The 20,041-nt window shown below is 40.8% G+C and overlaps 1 protein-coding gene across 1 annotated transcript in view; it reads left to right on the top strand.

Annotated features, from left to right (window-relative positions):
• Nucleotides 1-20,041, top strand: part of CCDC146 (coiled-coil domain containing 146) — a 109,786-nt gene that overhangs the window by 56,063 nt on the left and 33,682 nt on the right. The window contains exons 3-4 of the mRNA XM_081102294.1: nt 12,873-12,955; nt 14,570-14,779. Coding sequence (XP_080958420.1) covers nt 12,873-12,955; nt 14,570-14,779 — 293 coding nt within the window. The remainder of the gene's footprint in view (nt 1-12,872; nt 12,956-14,569; nt 14,780-20,041) is intronic.

Raw genomic sequence — 20,041 nt, 5'->3', positions numbered from 1 at the left:
ATATATGCTAATATGTCTCTATAAATTTTTTTATTTGCCTTTTGATATTTATGTTTCTATGAGCTGTCTGGCTTAGAGTATAAATTCTTAGAATAATAATTTTAAAAAAAAACATCCTGTGCCCCACTCTGCCCAGAGCTGCATTCTAGAAAGCCTATGACTTTTCCCTGAAATATTTTCTCTGAAAAAAATTATTTTATAATACAAATAAAATTCTTGCTCATTGTAAAAAAAAAAATTAGAAATGCATATGATAACTGTAACCCTACTACTTTTTTATTGTTGTTAAATATCAATAAGGTGACCATTTTAACCATTTTTAAGTAAATAGTTCAGTGGCATTAAGTGCATTCACATTGCTATGCATCAGTGCTACTTATCTCCAGTACTCTTTTATCAGTCTGTACTGAAAGTCTGCAGCCATTGAACATGAACCTCCCATGTCCCATCTCCTGGTAACCACTGCTCTACTTTTTGTCTCTATGGTTTTGATTATTCTAGGTACCTCAGATGAGTGAAATCATACAATATTCGTCCTTTACTTTCATAGAGGCTTAATCTGAGTCACATTGAAATATATGCGTATATGGTGGAGTGGGAGGCAAGACCACTTTCTAAATGTTGCCATATAATTTCATTCAGAGGCACATAATACTGGTTTTCTCCCTTTTGTTGAGGTCACCAGCCAATGGATCCTTGTCTGGATCCATTCATTAGGGATTGCAAAATGATAATTTTGTAATATTATCATTTCTTCTTCATTTATTAATTAGAATTCTCCTAAAAAGAGAAACTTCTTTTCACCAATGATTTGGCTACCCTGAGGTAGAATTCGTGCAGGAGAGTCATGATAAATACTTGATTTATTCCCTTGATATACCAGTGTTCAAAATGCTTAATTGATACTATCCTCCAAAGGTGAGAGGTTTATTTCTTTTTATTATAAATTCATACATATTAACAAAAGGAAGATAAACAATCCAATTAAAAAATGGGCAAAGGACCTAAATAGGCACTTTTTGAAAGTGGACATACAGAAGGCCAAGAGACATATGAAAACATGCTCAAAGTCACTAATCATCTGAGAGATGCAAATCAAAACAACAATGAGATACTATCTCATACCTGTCAGAATGATTATCATCAACAAATCAACAAATGACAAGTGCCGGCGAGGATGTGGAGAAAAAGGAACCCTCGTGCACTGCTGGTGGGAATGCACCCTGGTGCAGCCACTGTGGAAAACAGTATGGAGTTTCCTCAGAAAATTAAAAATGGAACTCCCATTTGACCCAGTAATCCCACATCTAGGAGTATATCCTAAGAAATCAGAAACACCAATCAGAAAGGACATCTGCACCCCTATGTTCATAGCAGCACAGTTTACAATAACTAAGATTTGGAAACAACCTAAGTGCCCATCAGCAGATAAGTGGATTAGAAAACTGTGGTACATCTACACAATGGAATACTATGCTGCTGTAAAAAAGAAAGAACTTTTGCCATTCGCAACAGCATGGATGGATCTGGAGAGCATTATGCTAAGCAAAATAAGCCAGTCAGAGAAAGATAAATATCACATGATCTGACTCATTTGTGGAATATAATGAACATAAACTGATGAACATAAATAGATCCAGAGATAGAGAAGCATCAAGCAGACCATCAAACTTCAGAGGGAAGGCAGGGGAGTTGGGTGGGGGTGGGGGGATTAAGAGATCAATCAAAGGACTTGTATGCATGCATCTAAGCATAACCAATGGACACAGGGGTATGAGGGCATGTGCCCGGGGGGGAGGGGGTGTCCAGGAAGAGGTCAATGGAGGAAAAAGGAGACATATGTAATACTATATGTAAGACTTTAAACAATAAAGAACTTTAAAAACAGAAATATTGGGAATAAATATTGGGGGGAAAATGAGAAACAGAATAGGATCATAGTCAAATTCCTACAAAGCCTCTCTCTCCCCAGCTTTGTGACACTGCTCAAGTTACCCAACAGTTTTTTGTTTTGTTTTAAATTTTGTATTATAATGCTTATTTCATAGGGTTATTGTGAGAACTAAATAACAACATCCAAAAGTACTTAACATAATAAATATCAATCACTAATAAATATCAATCACTCAATGAATAAATGTTAATCGTTACTTTCAATAAGATATAAGAGAAGAATTATTAATTTGTACTTTTCATGTACTCGTTTGATAAATGTGTATTGAACAACTTTATTTCATGAATTATTTAGTGAATATTTATTGAAGACTTATTTGCTCAATGCTCTCATGTACTCTTCCTTTCACTGACTCAACAAGTACTTATGAGTGGCACATGGGCTAGACTTTGGCAATGTAATAATGGGAAAGATGGGCATGGTCCCCACTTTAATAAAACTTCCAGTCTTCCATCTTACCAGAAGTCATAAATTATGCTATTTTTGAATAAGTTATTTTTATATCGACAACGCCTCTCTTAGAATCTCTAGTGTGCTAGTGATTGATTTGCCTGGAAATGATTTACTTATTGGACTACATTACTGAATGTTCACTTCCTGTTTAGCTCAAACCACTACTAAAATGATAACTGCTGGGGTAAGTTGTTCAGAATTTATCTGCACTTCCCTTACAAATTACAATTTGCTTTTTTTTTGTCAGAGCTCATTAAGTAGAGCCAAAGGGAACATTAGTTCCCAGGGAAGAAAAAGTTCTTTATGTTAACGGAATGTTTCCTGTTTTCAAGCCCCAACAAAATTTAGCTGACTGACACATTTTTTTCAGTGTCTTCATAGTCTTTTCAGGTTATATTTTGTTTCGTGGTGGTTTTTTTTTTAATTGAAAATACATTTGATTACCCAAGTAACAAAATATTTCCATTTAAATAACTTTTAAATATTTCAGTTAGTCAAAAAAGTATCAGACTCATGTTTATTTGATCTTTTCATAAAATTATCAGAAGCAAAAGTGGAAAAACAGTAAGAAAATCTCAGAAACTTTAAAACATTAAGGGTGCAGTCATACACTCTTATGCTAAGGAAGGTACAGAGATAGGCAAGGGACAGATACAACACTGAAGAATATTATATTCCAAAATGTCTGTGCAAGAATTTTATAAGTAGAGCCATTCTCTCAATCAATTGAATATTTTCTACCTTTAAATATACACGTTCTATATCAGGGTTCCAATCTCAAATGCCTACAAGGTCCATAAAAGTAACATAAATGAGGGAAACAGCCTAAGTGTTATGTTAGTACATGGCATTTACACTGAATGGGTGGGGTAGACAATGCTCCTTTTAAAAGGGGCAGCCCTTTCAAAGTACCTCTAAAGTCAATCTCAGCTAAACACCAATTAATTGCTGTAAAGTTAGAATGTGAATCCAGTGTTATCAAATCTAATAATTTTTCAAGAGAGGCTGACAAGTCAGATTTTTTTATGGCAAATACATCAATTTTTAATTGTGCATACTAAAAATATCTGCAGAATGGCTGCTAGTTTATAGTCTCTGGCATGAAATACACCCTTATAGCATGGATTAAAGTCTATCTTACATATTTTAAGAGATGTAAGTAGTATCTTTCCTCCTTTTTCTGATACAGAAATCTGTAGAAATAGTAACATATCCCTAAACTGTTACAACCTATTATGAATAACTGGAAATGTGGCGTTTCCATGAAATTAGGCTATTTATGTTTGCCAGAAAGCACATTAAAATATTTTGTAATAGTTAACTTAGTGAACTAGAAACAGCTGTGTTTGGTGAAATGTTTGTTAGAATCTATTTTTAAGCCTTTTAAAATTTTTATTTTACTTTGCTTGAGTATCAAAGTTGGTGTCCAGTGAAAAAAAAGTTAAAACTATACTTAGTCGATATTATATAGTTTTCTCCGCTTTCTCAAAAACTAAGACAAGCTAAAGAACTATGTCTCTAAATATCATATAAACCAGATTTCTTGGAAAATTGTTAATTTCTGAATATTCCACCCTTTTCTGAGGAAATTCCAGAATAATCTGTTACATAATTGCTATGGGTAATAACCATCCATCTGTTACCATTCATTATGGTAATTCAAGAAATTTATAAGGTGAGTAATTGGTTCATATTAGTTCATAAACAAAAAGATTCTCAGGATCTAATTTTAGGTTTAAATGTAACACTTTATAATACACATTTAGTTATTTAAAAATTCTATTATCTTGCCCTTTAAAGAGTTTTTGTTAGGATTCAAATATTTAGATATTGGATTTTCTGGTTTATTAATGGATTTGAATCTCTCTGAATCTTAAATTTGGCCCACCCACCTTTAGTAGCTGTTTATGTTGTGTAACTATGGGCTGAGTTAAGTGTCCTTAGAAGTAGATCATGTTAAGTACCTTCCCTGGGTGGCAAGCTGTCTAGAGAAAATGTTTGATACGTTTTCCATTCAGAGGCTTTTTATAGTCCATTCCAACCTGTATCGGGAATGTGTATTCCACATACAACAAACCAATCCACAAATCTCCCACAATCAGCATTAGGTTTATGTCCTCCTAAGCCAGCGGTTCTCAACCTGTGGGTCGCGACCCCTTTGGCAGTCGAATGACACTTTCACAGGGATCGCCTAAGACCATCCTGCATATCAGATATTTACATTACGATTCATAACAGTAGCAACATTACAGTTACGAAGTAGCAACGAAAATAATTTTATGGTTGGGTCACAAGATGAGGAACTGTATTTAAAGGGCCAGAAGGTTGAGAACCACTGTCTAAGTTCACATATGTGTGCACTTGCACACACACACACACACACCCTTCAGGTTGCAGGTGTTCTTTCTAGACTGATTTCTCTATATTCTTCATATTGTTTCAGCGATGTCCTTAATGATCATTTTGGCCCAATTCACATGTGCATGAGGAAATGGAAAGCCATACTTTGAGATTGCCTTCTGTGATATGCTCTATCCTTCATGCCTCACCCCACTTTGCCAGCTACTGATAGATTCTTCAGACAGGTGCTAAGCACCTGCTGTATGCCATGTACTAGGAAAGCTGCTTGGGACACTAGAATGAGCCCTGACTTCAGAGAGCTTCTTATATGGCGGACAGATGTGTGAGCATGATTTCAACACAATTGAGGAATGGGTGACATATTCCTCATTCATTATATATTTGAAGTACCTTAATGTCATGCAGTCTTCTAGATACTTAGGGTACATCAAGTGAACAAGAGAGCCAAAGATATTCTGCCCGAACTGGAACATCTGAAGAAAGGTTTGCGCCAGGATTATGAGGATTAGCCTTTATTTTCATGGTTAATCATTTTAGTTAACAAAATGGAATGGCTTCTACGCACTAGCAATAAACAATCCAAAAATGAAATTGCAAAAAAAATTAATTTATAATAGAATAAAAAAGAATAAACTACTTAGAAATAAACTTAATAAAAATTAAACGGCTTGCCTAAATATGCTGCCAGGATTAAAAAAAAAAAACCCTTACCAGCGAATTAGCAAGAATGGAACTCACACATCCCCATGTGCTGCTCCCAAGTTTCCATTTTATGGTATCAGTGGGGAAGTCCAAGCTGAAGCTTTGAGTTTTTGTTCTTTTTTAAAGAACACTTATGTGATTCGCAGTAAAAGGCTTCATTGTCCGTCACGATCTGCCTGCTACAAGGGGAAGTGGCGGGTAGTGCTGCCACACCACACTGTTGGGCAGCAGCTTCCTGGACGCTTCTATGCTAAATAAACAGTTACTCATGAATACTGGAAATTGTATTGTGGGCAGAAGCATCCTCAAAACAGGAAGGTGGGCACCAGAGGCCCCAGGGTTCTTTGCTGTGGGTAGTGGCTATGTCCCTTTCCTGAAACCCCAGAGCTTAGAGCTGGGACACACTGGCTGACAGCCAGGTAAGAGGGGCGATTCCCTCAGCACACAGGAGGAAGTCTGAAAGGTGGGCACTCACACCTACTCAGCACATAGAAAGCAGCCAGTCCCAGGAATCCAGCCCCCTGCTCTCTGGGGTCAGCCAGAGACAGACCCGTAGGACAGGGTCAGGGCAGGAGGGTGAGATGAACAATTTACCAGCTGTGGACATCTTCAGGCGTTAGTGATCCTTGTGCGGGAGGTGCTCTGGTCTCTAAGGGTCCCAGCTCCATTTAGATTTCTCACTGCCTAAGCCCTCTCCAGCACTTTAAAGGTGCCCTAGGGCTGGGACTTCTGCATGTGAAGGACTGAAAGCTACACAGTCAGAGTCAACTGGCAGCACAATTTTTCTGCGAATCCTGCCCCCACCCCTATTCTTCTGGTTCCTGTCTTGTGACTTTAGTGAATCACTGGCTTTAACCTGGCTCTGTTTCCTGACTCTGATAATCTCCTGACGCTTATTTCAACAGCCCTTGTGACTTTGGTCCGGTGAGGTTCACCCTTTGAAGTTCTTGAAGAGGCAACTGGGTTTCCATCTGGCTTGTTCACTGCCTTCCAGGCTTACAGCTACCAATGCTCCCCAGGATCTTTGGAAGTAGGGGGAAAATAATGTTAAACAGGGTTAATAATTGTTAAAGTTTCAAGCAGTTGCACTTTTACTGGGACAAATATGAATTTTTAAAGCAATACCACTCATTAGCATGTATGTGCTTAGACATGCTTTTTACCGAGTTGGCTGTACATGTTATCTTAAAGTTATTGTGACTTAACTTCGAAGTCTTACATATAGCTAAGCACCTGCATTACTCATCCACAATGTCCATTACATCTGAAACCTCCCCTCTTGGGAGGCCTGTTGTCACTTGCGGCCTCCTGGTCACATTCCTGTGGTGGGCCACCAAAGGAGGAGCAGGCAGCTGTGAGACAACAGCCCCGGATCTCTGCCAACCACACAGAAGGGAGAGGAGAAGCTGTGGGTGAGGAGCCAGTTTTGTGTGGCAGATTCTCTGCTCTTTCAAGTCGATGTTTAGACCAAGTTACTTTTCACTATTCCTCCTTTTCCATTGCCTTCTCAGACAGGTAAATTAGAATGGAAGTGAATGAGTAAATAAGACTTCCCCCAACTAGACACAGGCTTTTATTTAAGTTTAAGTAAAAAACAGTTTAAGATGGCCAGGAGACATATGAAAAGATGCTCAGCATCACTATTCATCAGAGAAATGCAAATTAAACTGCAATGAGATATCACCTCACACCTGTCAGAATGGCTCTCATCAATAAATCAACAAACAACAAATGCTGGTGAGGATATGGAGAAACGGGAACCCTCAGCCACTGTTGGTGGGAATGCAGGTTGGTGCAGCCACTGTGGAAAGCAGTATGGAGTTTCCTCAAAAAATTAAAAATGGAACTTCCTTATGACCCAGCAATTCCACTTCTGGGAATATATCCTAAGAATCCTGAAACACCAAGTTGAAAGAATATGCGCACCCCTATGTTCATTGCAGTGTTATTTACAATAGCCAAGATTTGGAAGCAGCTCAAGTGCTCATCAGTAATTGAGAGGATAAAAAAGCAATGGTACATTTACACAATGGAATACTACTCAACTGTATTAGAAAAAAAAAGGAAATCTTACCTTTGCAATAGCCTGGATGGATCTGGAGAGTATTATGCTAAGTGAAATAAACCATTCACAGAAAGACACATACCATATGATTTCACTTATATGTGAAATATAATAAACAACTAACAAAAGAAACAGACATATAGATACAGAGAACAAAATGACAGCTGTCAGAGGGGAGAGGGTTGTGGGGCTGGCTGGAAAAGGTGATTAAGCAAAAAATAACTTCATAGATTCAGGCAATAGGATAGGGAGGTAGAAGAGGGTAAAGGGGGGATAAATGATAATGGAAGGAGTCTTGACTTGGGGAGGTGAACACACAATACAATATACAGATGATAGATTGTAGAATTGTACACCTGAAATCTATATAATTTTATTGACTAAGGTCACCCCAATAAATTTCAGAGATCTGCAGAAGAGTACTGATCAGTGCATACTTTCTGGATGCTGCTGAGGCTGGCAAAAGAACTCCCAGAAAAGAGGTGTGGGACAATCCACAGGGCCAAGAATAGTTCATGTTCCCATCAACCAGAATAGAAAGACCTCTTAATACTTAGACTCTGAATAGAAGGGTATTGCCTCAGTAGTGGGGCCAAATCAGCCCTAGACAACAGATAATATATTTAAAAGAAGAGTTTATATTTGAGAGCACTGGTGGATGAGTTAAAAGCAAGTTATGAAAAGAACCAAACCGTTTCCAACAGTTTAAGTTAACAGTATTTTAACTGAGACTCATTGAACCTAAAAATATTTAAGGGAATGCCAAAAAATTTTTGTCTCCCAACAGTGTAAAATTCACAATGTCTGGCAGTCAATCAAATATTACTAGGCATGCAAAGAAGCAGAAACATATGACATATAATGAGAAGAGGCAATTAATAGAGTATACACAAATAGAATTAGTATACAAGCTATTGCACATATTTTGAATGTTGGAAAAAGGGTGGAGGAAAGCATGAGCATAGGGAGAGAAGTGGAAGTTATAAAAAGACCCAGATCAAATTTCTAGAGATTAAAAGTACAGTAGATGAAACAAAAAATTTACTGGATGGGATTAACAGCAGATCAGACACTAAAGAAAAAGAGATTAGTGGGCTTTATGATCTAACTATAGAAACTATTCAAAATGAAACAAAGAAAAAAGAGTAGAAGATAAAAATGAACAGACCATCAGTGTTCTGTAAACATCATGTGGCCAAACATATGAGCAATCAGAATCACAGAAGGAGAGGAGAGGGAGACAGAAAAAATATTTAAAGAAATAACACAAGAAAATTTCCCAAATTTGATGAAAACTATAAACCCACAAATACAAAACTTTGAGCAAATCTAAAGCCACAGAAAACCACATCAAGTCATAACATAAACAAATGTGATGAAGAAAAAAAATGTCAAAATCAGCCAGAGATATGAGGAAGTCATTGGTCAGTTTACCAATTTGGTGACGTACTGGTAGTCTGTTCACTATGGAGATAAAGAGAAGAGACTATTCTTTCTGAGAAAAACTTAAATGAAAGTGAGCGAGAGAAAGGGGTGACTAGCATTCAAGATAGATTTTGTCTTTTTTATTTTTAATGAGGAAAACTTGAGCAAATTTATAGGTTGAGGATAATGTTAATGATATTAATTATAAAATAAATGGCATTGCTTAATTAATCCCTTACTTGTGTACCAGATACTATACTAACTACTTTTCATATACTGAGTCATTTAGTCTTCACTACAGTCTAATGAAATGGGGCTATTTTTACTATGGAAGGAACTAAGGCACATATTGATTCAATATTACTCCCAGTTACATAGTTAAAAAGTAGCAGAGCTGGAATTCAAACCAAACCCACCAGTGATACGCCTGACTACTATATGCTGAGCCAGCAAAGGGGCAGAAGTAGAGGTTGTAAAGGAGAGAAGGTATAGCTGATGAGTTAATGTCTAGGAAGAGGTAGAGGAGTATATCTTTGAGATCATAGGTGGATGAGCTGGTCTTCACCACAAGGACAGGAAGACTTTGTTTTTGAGATTTGGTGAAAGAAGTAAAGGGTGGATGTGGGTATAGATAAGTGGATCTGTTGATGTGGGGAATGAGTCTAGGCGGCCTTAATTTGTCCGGCGAACGAGTTAGGTATATAGGAAAGCTAAAGCTTCATATAACTGTTAAGGGGAAAAGTCAAACAAAAGGATGATGAATTATTGTTGAGAGCCCGGTTGTATTTGGCATCTACTTCAAATGACTATGTTGTATTATTTCCAGCAGTGAAAGGGACCGGGGGAAAGAAATGCATGATAAGGATTTCAAGTTTATGCTACCTCCCAAATCATGGCAACTGTTTCTCGAAATGAGACCAAACTAGTAGGTAATGTCAAAGGAGGCCACAAGAATAGAGTAGGTTAATAATGGTGGCCACCTTGGTTTCCCTGCAGACACTCACACAAACACCTAATTGTTTCCTTATGCTGACCCCCTTCTAGATAAGTTCACTTGGTATTGGCTCTTACTGAGCTATTCCTTTCCTTGGAATGTCCTAGAATTTCAATTTTTGAAATTTTTTCCATGTTGTTACATTTCATCTATGAATCATGAACTCTTGTTAAACTTTTAGCTCTAGAGTAAATGTTTCCTTCCATTCTCAATTACCAACAAGCCAATTCAGTAAGACAAGTATCTATTGTGAAATCATATTTATGAACTTGTGACATTATATCTAACCTTTCGTTGCAAATACTAGTTGACAATTTAAGATTGGTCTTTGTGCTCTATTTCTTAGATTCTGCATTTTTAAAACATGACAAACTTGGTATCCATATGTATTATGCAGTATGAAAATGCAACTATTTTTTCCAGGTTATGTTTATGTGTTAAGCATTTCATCTACTAGAATTGAGTCTGAAATTTCTAACCAGATCTTGATCTGCTGAAAAAGACAATTTACAATTTTATGGAAATGTCAATTTTTAAAAAAAATATATTTTATTGATTTTTTACAGAGAGGAAGGGAGAGGGATAGAGTTAGAAATGTCAATGAGAGAGAAACATCAATCAGCTGCCTCCTGCACATACCCTACTGGGGATGTGCCTGCAACCAAGGTACATGCCATTGACCGGAATCGAACCTGGGACCCTTCAGTCTGCAGGCCGACGCTCTATCCACTGAGCCAAACCGGTTAGGGCAAAAAGTCAAATTTTTATGAATATTAACTTCCAGATTATGATTTTTACTAGAGGCCCAGTGCACAAAAATTTGTGCACTCGATGGTGGGAGGAGGGGTCCCTCAGCCCGGCCTGTGCCCTCTCGCTGTCTGGGACACCTCGGGGGATGTCCACCTGTTGGCTTAGGCCCGCTCCCTAGGGGATCGGGCCTAAGCTGGCAGTCAGACATCCCTCTGGCACCCCGGGAACCTAAGCTGCAGTCAGACATCCTTAGCGCTGCTGAGGAGGCGGGAGAGGCTCCCGCCAGCACCACTGTGCTGGCAGCCGTCAGCGTGGCTTGTGGCTGAGCAGAACTCCCCCTGTGGGAGTTCACTGACCACCAGGGGGCAGCTCCTGCATTGAGCGTCTGCCCCCTGGTGGTCAGTGTGTGTCATAGTGACCAGTCATTCCCAGTCATTCTGCTGTTAGGGTCAATTTGCATATTACCCTTTTATTATATAGGTTTTTTAAGGAGGGCAAAATCCATTCTTCACAGATTAGTCTTTTTTGTTTTCTAGTGGAGTAAACCATATAAAAAATAGCTTATCAGTCCTCTTTCTGAACATCTATGACTTAATCTTTTCCAATTTTGTGTAGGAACTACAAAAACCTATCAGATGCTTGCCCTGTCAGACTTTCTTCAGTTTCTTAGACACCAAAGGCAGTGGAGTGATAGAAACAGCAAATAGGAAAGGAAACCTCTCCATCTTCCGGCTTTTCCTGTGGTCACAAAACTTGCCAACATGCATCCTTGGCCCACCTCTCAACAACCTTCAAACTATTGCTACTTGAGAGGAAACTCAACCTGGGGAAAAATATAGCTGAGTTTTCACTAAGTCTGAGCTAGGATCCGGCTGCCCCTGCCACTAGGATCTGATCATATACTCTCCAGTCTGAAATTCTGCTGTGAATCCTTCCTGTTTTCAAGCTCAATAGTTTTCAAGCTTATTTCAATCACCCTTTATTGTTGAAAGCATTAACTATGTGTCAGGGGAAGTTAGAAAATACAGATAAGCAAAAATAAAAAATATGAAAGCCGTACATTTCTTACCCTCCAAAGAACATCGTTTTGATGTCTTAGTTCTTATCCTCCTAGATCAGTACCTTGAGTTCTATTCCAATTGAAGGGTTTTGATCACACAGCAAAACAAGACTTTGTTTGAATTTTTAAAAGATCCCCATGGAAAGCAGATGAACAGGGTCCCTAAATGGAAGCAGTGATGGGAGGGGAGCACAGCGGAGGTTTTATAGTCCTCCACTGACAGGTGGTGTGACTTAGACCAGCGGGATCAGGGAAGGGAGAGGAAAGTTACAGATTCAAGAAAATATGGAGGTAAGGACAACAGGCATTGAAAAACAAATCGTTTCTTTAGTTCTGTTTGTCAATACTGTTAGTTCAGCTAAAGTCAAACCTAATACAAAATGCTCATTGCATTGTGGTAAAACTTGAGGGTTGTTGCTGTGTTATGATGTCTGTTCACTACTTACCGCCTGACCCAGAGAGTAAATCAAAAGTTCCTTTATCAGAAAGGAGAAAGGAATAAATCATATTGCTGGATGTACCAGATAAACTTCCGTGTTCCTTTGATAGTGGTGGCAGAGGCGTTGTGTACACGAGAGTGAACATGGATTTTTGGAGCTGAACCATTTAGGTTTCAATTCTGATTCTGCCTTTAACTATCTCTATAACGTTAAACTACTTACTAACTTTTCAAACATTAATTTAACTCGAGATAATACCTACCTCATAAACCATTTTTGTGAACAAAATAACTGCTGTACAACACTTGCTCATAATAGGTGCTCAATAACTACCAGTTCTCTCAACATACAAAATAGCCATCCTAGTTATCTATACTATTCGGATTGTTTGCTAGACCTAGAAATATGCTGTTTTAGAATTGGAGGAATTTGACTCAATTCATTTCCTCAATTTGCAGATGAAGAAATTGCAGTCTTCATCTAGAGAGGAAAACGAGTTGCCCAGGGGTGCAGAGCTTACTGGAGGCAGGATCGAACTAGAAATATTTTCTCCAAACATCGTCTCTCTCTAGTGAAAGATTTTATAAGATGTCCACATATTCATGTTATTCCTGCTAACAGCACAAAGAAGCTGGTGGCTAACCATGATGCTGTGTTCTCTTTGCTAGTTGCATGCCTTGGGAAAACTTGCTGGAACCAGAGTGGCAGAATTAAAAGCCAAGTACACCTTCCTGCACGACACTCTCGTAAGGTATGCTGCTTACTCAGTAAAAGATGTGGGGACACCTTCCATCACATTTATATTTTTACTTGTGATGGGACCTATCTTATTTTGCATTCCCCTCAAAAGCGGATCCTGAGGCAGGAATTTGAGCCCAAGTACTTTGAGAAGTGATACCAGAAATTATCGTGAGAGAGTGGGGAAGTGAGACGGGGATGGGAGGAATCCAGCTGGCGATGTGTTAATCTTCGGGTTAACACTGTGGCCCCTGGGGCTCTGTCTCTCGAGGACACTGTGTGTGACTGTGCAGAACACACATCAGAACTCTCCACGGATGGGCAAGGGCATTTGTCCATCCCTCTCTGATTAAGGATTGCTGCTAGGAAGATGAGCTCCTGGCACATCTAGCTTGCCCTTTGAAAAGCCAAGCAAGCTCCTGTGGCCAGAGAAGTTTCTCAGACAGAAGCACAGAGGTGCTGTTGATATATATGTGAGACTGCGCCAAGGGATTTGGGTGGGACACTGACATTCTCCCTCTCCCCCACCTCCTGCTGCATAGCCTTGCATGATGTCCCCATCAGAAGCCAAGGAGAGGCAGCAATGGACAGAAACTCCATTCTGCCATTCCCCAGCCATCCTCTCCCCCAGTCTCCAACCATTGCCCCTACTTCTTTTCTTGGTCAATCATTTCTCCACCCTCAGGATGAGAGCAAGAGTGAACGGCTAGGAGAGCAGAGCTGCATCCCTATGCATCCTGCCCCATACTTCTCAGCTCCAGGAGGCCCCTCACCACACTCCAGAGCCTTCAGCTTTGGTTCCTCCTCCTACTCCTCGTCCCCATCCCCAAGCTAAATCCTCACCCTCATCCCTAAATGGAGACTCCATTTCCCACAATTAGTCCTGCCTGACTGTGTGCACCTGTAGTTCTCAAGACTCGGGAACTTAGAGGATTTAGATGGAAAGTCTGGGGTCATCTTTCCCAACACACTGACCATTGCTTAACTGGGAGAAAACTCCGTGCTGTTCCAGGGCATCTCTCTGAGCCTCGTTGCAGATGCAAGGACCATGGCCACACCCTCCCCTCTTCGTAGCTCTAATCCAGAGCCCTGCTGAGCTTTGCTGGTGCCGGCGGCGGCGTGCTTCCTCATTGCCTGGCCCACAGCTCAGGTCCCTGGGCCCCAGTGACAGACAGCAAGGCAGGACCAAGGCTATGGCGTTATTTCCTCCTACTTCCCAGTCGTGTGGCAAAACCATTACTCTCCTTCTGCCACCCACACGTCAACTCCTCTTGGCCCCTTAGTTGTGTTTTCCTCTTTGTCATGAGCACCCCGTGCTCTCTCCCGCCGACTGCCTGGTGGGCGGGGAGGGCATGATGGCGTAGACCGTTCGCTTTGCTGCTGGGGCTGCAGCAGGGCAGATAGAGGCTGGAAATGCTGGCCTGAAACTGATGAGTCTTCCCGAGAAGCTACGTTATAAGAGCCATTAAAGTCTCTTCTGCTGACACTCTCTTTCAAGTCCACGTGGCTAAATGGCCACTTGCCTTCTGGCGGGAACCCTAACCGCCTTGTCCACCGCCCCCCCCTTCCTGGGAGAAAGCAGGCCCTGTGTGTCCCCGTGGCGTGACCCTGTTCTTGTGGGACGCAGCACACAGGACTCAGAGGTCCACCTGCTCCAGAACGCCAAGCGGTTCACCGAGCGGATCCACCAGCAGCGGCTCCACCTGCAGCAAGCGGACAACTTCCCGGAGGCCTTCTCCACCGAGGTCTCCAAGATGAGAGAGCAGCTCCTCAGGTATCAGAACGAATACAACGCCGTGAAGGAAAGAGAGTACCACAACCAGTACAGGCTGAACAGGTAAGTGCCCGGTTCTGCCAGCACGCGGACGACAGACGCGAGCCACGCCCTTCCCACATGAACAAAACTCCGCTAAGCTGGGAATGTTAGGGACGATGAGTATGAGCTAGCAACGCTGACATGATCAGCGGCCTATCTCTGTCCTTGATTCCCTAGAACAGTCAGTCCCTGAATCATAAGGTTACACAACTTCTAGAAAAAGCTGAGCTGACAGGGAGACGCTCTCAGGAAAAGGAGTTCCCTGCTGCGTTTCCCGTGTGTCAGGGAAGCCACCAGCTTTGGGAGCTGCAGCCAAAGAACACACTCTTGAGAGCCAGGGTTGGGGCTCGCTGGCTCTCGGGGGCCCTGGCCGGGGCCCCTGAGTCTGTTTGCAGCACCAGATCATGTGTCTGCAATGGCGAGTGCCCCCCCCCCACCCCCCCACACACACACACACTTTCCAGACTGGCCTACGTGAGCTGAGAGTCTTACCTGGCTAGTCTTCTAACATCAGAACTCAGAACACACATTCAGCCTCATTCCCCCATTACTAAACTATTCCTGAGGATCAAGGAAGAAAGTTACTTCCTTTTCGAAGAAACATTTACTTATCCAAATCTCTAGGATGTCATTCGGTGAACTAAAGCAGAAAATGTATTGCGAGAAGGGCCAATGTTATTTCCAAAATCTTTACTAACATTCTGTCTGTGAGTAGCAAGTCAGGGAGAGAGTTCGTTCAGCAAATCCCACTAAATTGAATTTTAAAACGAGTGTAATCCAGGTTTTGTGCTGCGGTGTGCTGTTTGCTGTGCCTGAATACTGGAGAGAAAGCCAAACCATCTCTCCTAGAATTGTTTACTGTGTAAGGTGTCACAACGTTCTCTGGCTATTTTTAAGAGGTAAATTTCTGACCAAGGGAATGTAATTCAGTCCTGCTGATGGATAAGCAAATGACTTGAGTGACCTCCTGGGGACCTTGCAAATCCTGGGTTTTGAATCCTCTCTTTGGGGCCTATTTTTTTCAGCTGGGGGTGCGGGGAGGGCGGGGGGCAGGGGGTGAAGAAGGCTAGTTCTTTTTTGTCTTTCAATCTAACCAGTTTCAGACTCACCAGTGCAATCTATAAAAAGAAAGCCTAGCTATTTCTGTGCTTTGTAAGCACTCTTTCAGTTGAAAAAATAATGAAATTAAAACAATTGGTGGTTGTTCATTAGTATTGAAAATATGAATGCTTGACATTTCCATGAAAGGGTAAGAAGAACATAAGTCACTTGATATTTAAGTTGTTTAAAATTTCCGAGTATTCCTGCCAAGGGGAAAAAAAAACACAAAACAAAACACAAAAACAACCAGAACTCTTGCCTTTTAGGTATAGACAGGCAAATTGTTCATTGAGCTACTTGGGGCAGGGAGGGACCGTGCACACTGACCAACAGTGAACAAGAACATTCAAAACGCACATTTGCAAAACTGCTTAGTGTGTATTCTTTTTGGATTTGTAATGCATGATACTTTAGCTTCAGCAGGCTCCTTTGCATTCTCAAATGTTAACAGCTCCAAGAAGTAACAAGTGTATTTTCATAAAAATAACAGTGATGCCGAAAGAAATATCAGGAAAGAATAACAGGCTGCGTATTTCATTGGCTTCACATACTTAGTATTACATGGTACCGAAACAAATTCAGTCAACACTCTTTCCCCAGGAAAAAAAAGTAGATATTTCCATCCCCACAGAAAAATAAGCCAGTTAGAGACTGTTCATCCAAATGTACAGATGGTGTTCTTCACATCGGTACAACAAACCCTCTTTTTATCCAGGGTCTGAATAATAGAAACCCAAATAACTAGCACTTCTCAACCCCAACATCTGTAGGAATTTCTGAATCACTGGCAACAACTAAGAATAATATACTGTTCAAATATGCTATCAAGAAAGGGCTTGATACTGTATTTTGGTTGATTTTCTCATGTTTTCACATAATGTAAATCAATAAATGCTAATGGTAAGTATATTATGTGGTCAGTTAATAATTTGTTTTACTGCGTAGTTTTGGTTTGGAGATTAGTGCTTATTGATGATCTCTTGATAAATATGCAGCTCAGGACATAGTATGTAACCCACTTAAATAAGTTAAGTGAATACATTATAAATAAATAATGAAGTAATTAAATAAACACTGTTCATAATTTATTTGGAAACAAAATAGAACTCATTCTATTTCTAGAAACTTCCCCTGAAAAGATTTTCCAATACTTTTCAACATTTTCCTTGCCTTCACTTTACCTTTTTTTTTTTTTTTCACTTCTCTGCTTTCTAATAATTCTTAAGATTTGGAAAGTAAATAAATTGAGTCTCTCATGCTAAATCTGATGCATTCTGGAAAGTGCCCATCAGCTGGGGGAGCAAGGCCAGGGCCCGCGCTGTCTGTCGCAGGAGAGGACGTGGGGAGTGGGGACACTGTGCTGAGCATGTGCGGGGCTCTCCCCGCGCGGCCCTGGCCTTCGTAACTGTGTCCTCCCCGCCCCCCCCCCCCTCGTAGCTGGTCCCTGTCGTCCCTGTGGGTGCTCACCCAGAGTGTAGTACAGTGGGGCCTTGACTTACGAGTTTAATTCGTTCCGTGACGGAGCTCGTTAACTCAAATTACTCTGTCAACTCAAAGCAAAAAATCGGCCGAGAGACGGCTCGTATCTCGGAAAAACTCGTTAGGACACTCGTAAGTCAAGGCCCCACTGTAGCTATTTTCCATTCTTACTCCAGTAGTGACAGCAACGTGGGAACCGAACCAAACAGATCCTATAAGAAGGGAACAGGAATTATTCTAGCACTGCCTCTGGCATCCCAGCAACTTAGAATATGACAGAGAGGCATACAGGTCATCAGGATTAGCTGCAAGGAATACTCACAGCTGGAATAGATTTCACCTTCTGAACTTAAAAATCTTTCCTAGCTCGATCCCCAGTGCGGGGTGTACTGGAGGCAATCAATGATTCTCTCTCATCAGTGATGTTTCTATCTCTCTCTCCCTCTCCCTTCCTCTCTGAAATATATATATATATATATATATATATATATATATATATATATATATATATATATATACTTTCCTGCCTGCCTGCTCTGCGGCAACCAAGAACAGAACCAGCTTAGCACAGGTTTTGCAGTGTAGTCCTCACAACCGAAGGAGAAACACCTGAGCTCCAACCCTGATGATCCCGATTCCTTGCTAAGCCTTCCCACCGAATGTGACATCTGAATTGTTTCCAAGCTTCCTATGTGGTCCTGATTCATGTCAGAGTTTGAGAACTGTTGGTCCCAAAAGTGGTTCTCAGCCTGACTACATGTGAGAATCACCCGCGTCGCCTCCCAGTGACACCCAGCCTCTGCTTCAGCACCTTGGTGACAGGGCCACACCGCCACAGCAGCCAGCCCAGCCCTGGGCAGCCTGCCTCTCAGATGGCGCTTGCTTGTCCTGGTTCAGAAATCTTTCTTGCAGCCTCCTCCCATTGGGCTGGTTCTGCTCCTGGTGGTGAATAATGCCTCCTGCCCTCGGCAGCACACAGGGTTCCTGCACTGTCCATTCACCCACAAGTGCTTCAAACCAAAAACCTTTGATGGCATGGTTTTAGTTCGGACTTTCTTGCTGCCGAAAAGAAATCCCGAGGAGCTTTGACCTTGAAGCACCTCTTCGTCAGGAGAACTGAAAGCGTCAAACAGGTTTCCATTTTAATGTCAGTTTAAAAGGTTAACAAACCAAAACAAGGGGAGTGGTCAGCATGTTTATAATGTTCTTGCGAGTTTCAAATCTATTTCCTTACCCAAGCCTTGTCTTGGCAGCACTTGCTGCACCTCCTACAGCAAGAGGCACACAAAAATTTTTTAATCCCCACACTGCCATGCAAAAAAGAGAATCCAAAAGGAGAAAAAAAGACATTCTGCATAAATATGTTTATGACACTATCTATGATCATAAAAGGGGTAATATGCTAATTAGACCAGACATCATTGCAGACTTCCTTCCAGACGAAGCTGGGGCCGGAGCGAAGCCAGTGCCGGCAACTGGGGGAAGGAAGGCCTACTCTTGCATGAATTTTCATGCATCGGGCCTCTAATTATTTATAAAAGTAGAAAAATTGAAAGCAATCTATGAACCGTGTCCAGCACGGTCATGGTGAACCTGAGGAGGGGCAGTGAAGGATTAAAGCAGATAGACAAGAGAATACAGTAGGTGCCAGGTAGGATCACTGCCTGGATGAGGAACAATGGCACAGCCTGTAAGCCAAAGCTTTATTTTATAGTCAGATCACACAAACCTCAACAAGGGGAACGGTCAGCATGTTTATAATGTTCTTGCGAGTTTTAAATCTATTCCCTTACTCAAGCCTTGTTTTAGCAGCACTTGCTGCACCTCCCACAGCCCATTAGCTACCTAGGAACAAGGGAGAACTATAAGGTCAAGCTTAATTGTGCCTGCAGGGCTCTGCCCTCCAAGCTGGGACTTGTATGTGGCTCTGCCACAGGTCAGTCCGAGGTTTGACCCTATAGACACTCCCTACACATCTAAATTCTAAAAAATAATGGAATGTTAAAAAAAGAAATAATGTGTTCCAGAGGCAGCTTGGTACTGAAAAACTCACTGGAGTCAGATAGGAATGGGTTTGAATGTCAGTTCAGCTGGGACTGTGTGACTTTGCAAAGGTGCTTAATTCCTCAGTTTCTTCATTTGTGCAATGAAGATAATAATACTTATTAGCAAGGTTCTGCAGTTTAGAAGTGATGCGTGTACCTGCATATAATGGGTTCAGTAAAAAATAGATAATATTTAGAATTATTTTATTATGGTATATCCACCCACTAGAAAACCTTGAAACTATAGCTATTAAATTATTAATTATGAAGTCTGTTTTGCAATTGGGAAACTATTTTAATTAGATGCTGGGTCAAAATGGATTCAATCATATATACAGATTTAACATAATTTTATTAAAAGGTACTAAAAGGAACATAATACAAATATGTTAATTAAGTATAATATTAAAAATCTTTAATATTTAGATAAGAAAAATCTAAATATTAGATCTTTATTAGATTTATTTGAAAGATATTAAAGTAATATTAAAGATGATAAAAGGAAAATAAAAATGATCACCTGATGTGATGAGGTGGGATTATGAACGATGTACTGTTGACCCCTGAACGATGTGACAGGAGGCTGGGGCACCCCACCCCCCCACCACCAGTCAAAATCTTTATATAACTTTTAACTACTAATAGCCTACTGTTGACC

Source organism: Myotis nattereri, assembly GCF_964212035.1.
Source record: "Myotis nattereri genome assembly, chromosome: 11".
NCBI classification, from domain to species: domain Eukaryota; kingdom Metazoa; phylum Chordata; class Mammalia; order Chiroptera; family Vespertilionidae; genus Myotis; species Myotis nattereri.
The sequence above is the reverse complement of the archived record's forward strand: the minus strand, read 5'-3'. Positions and strand labels throughout refer to the sequence as shown.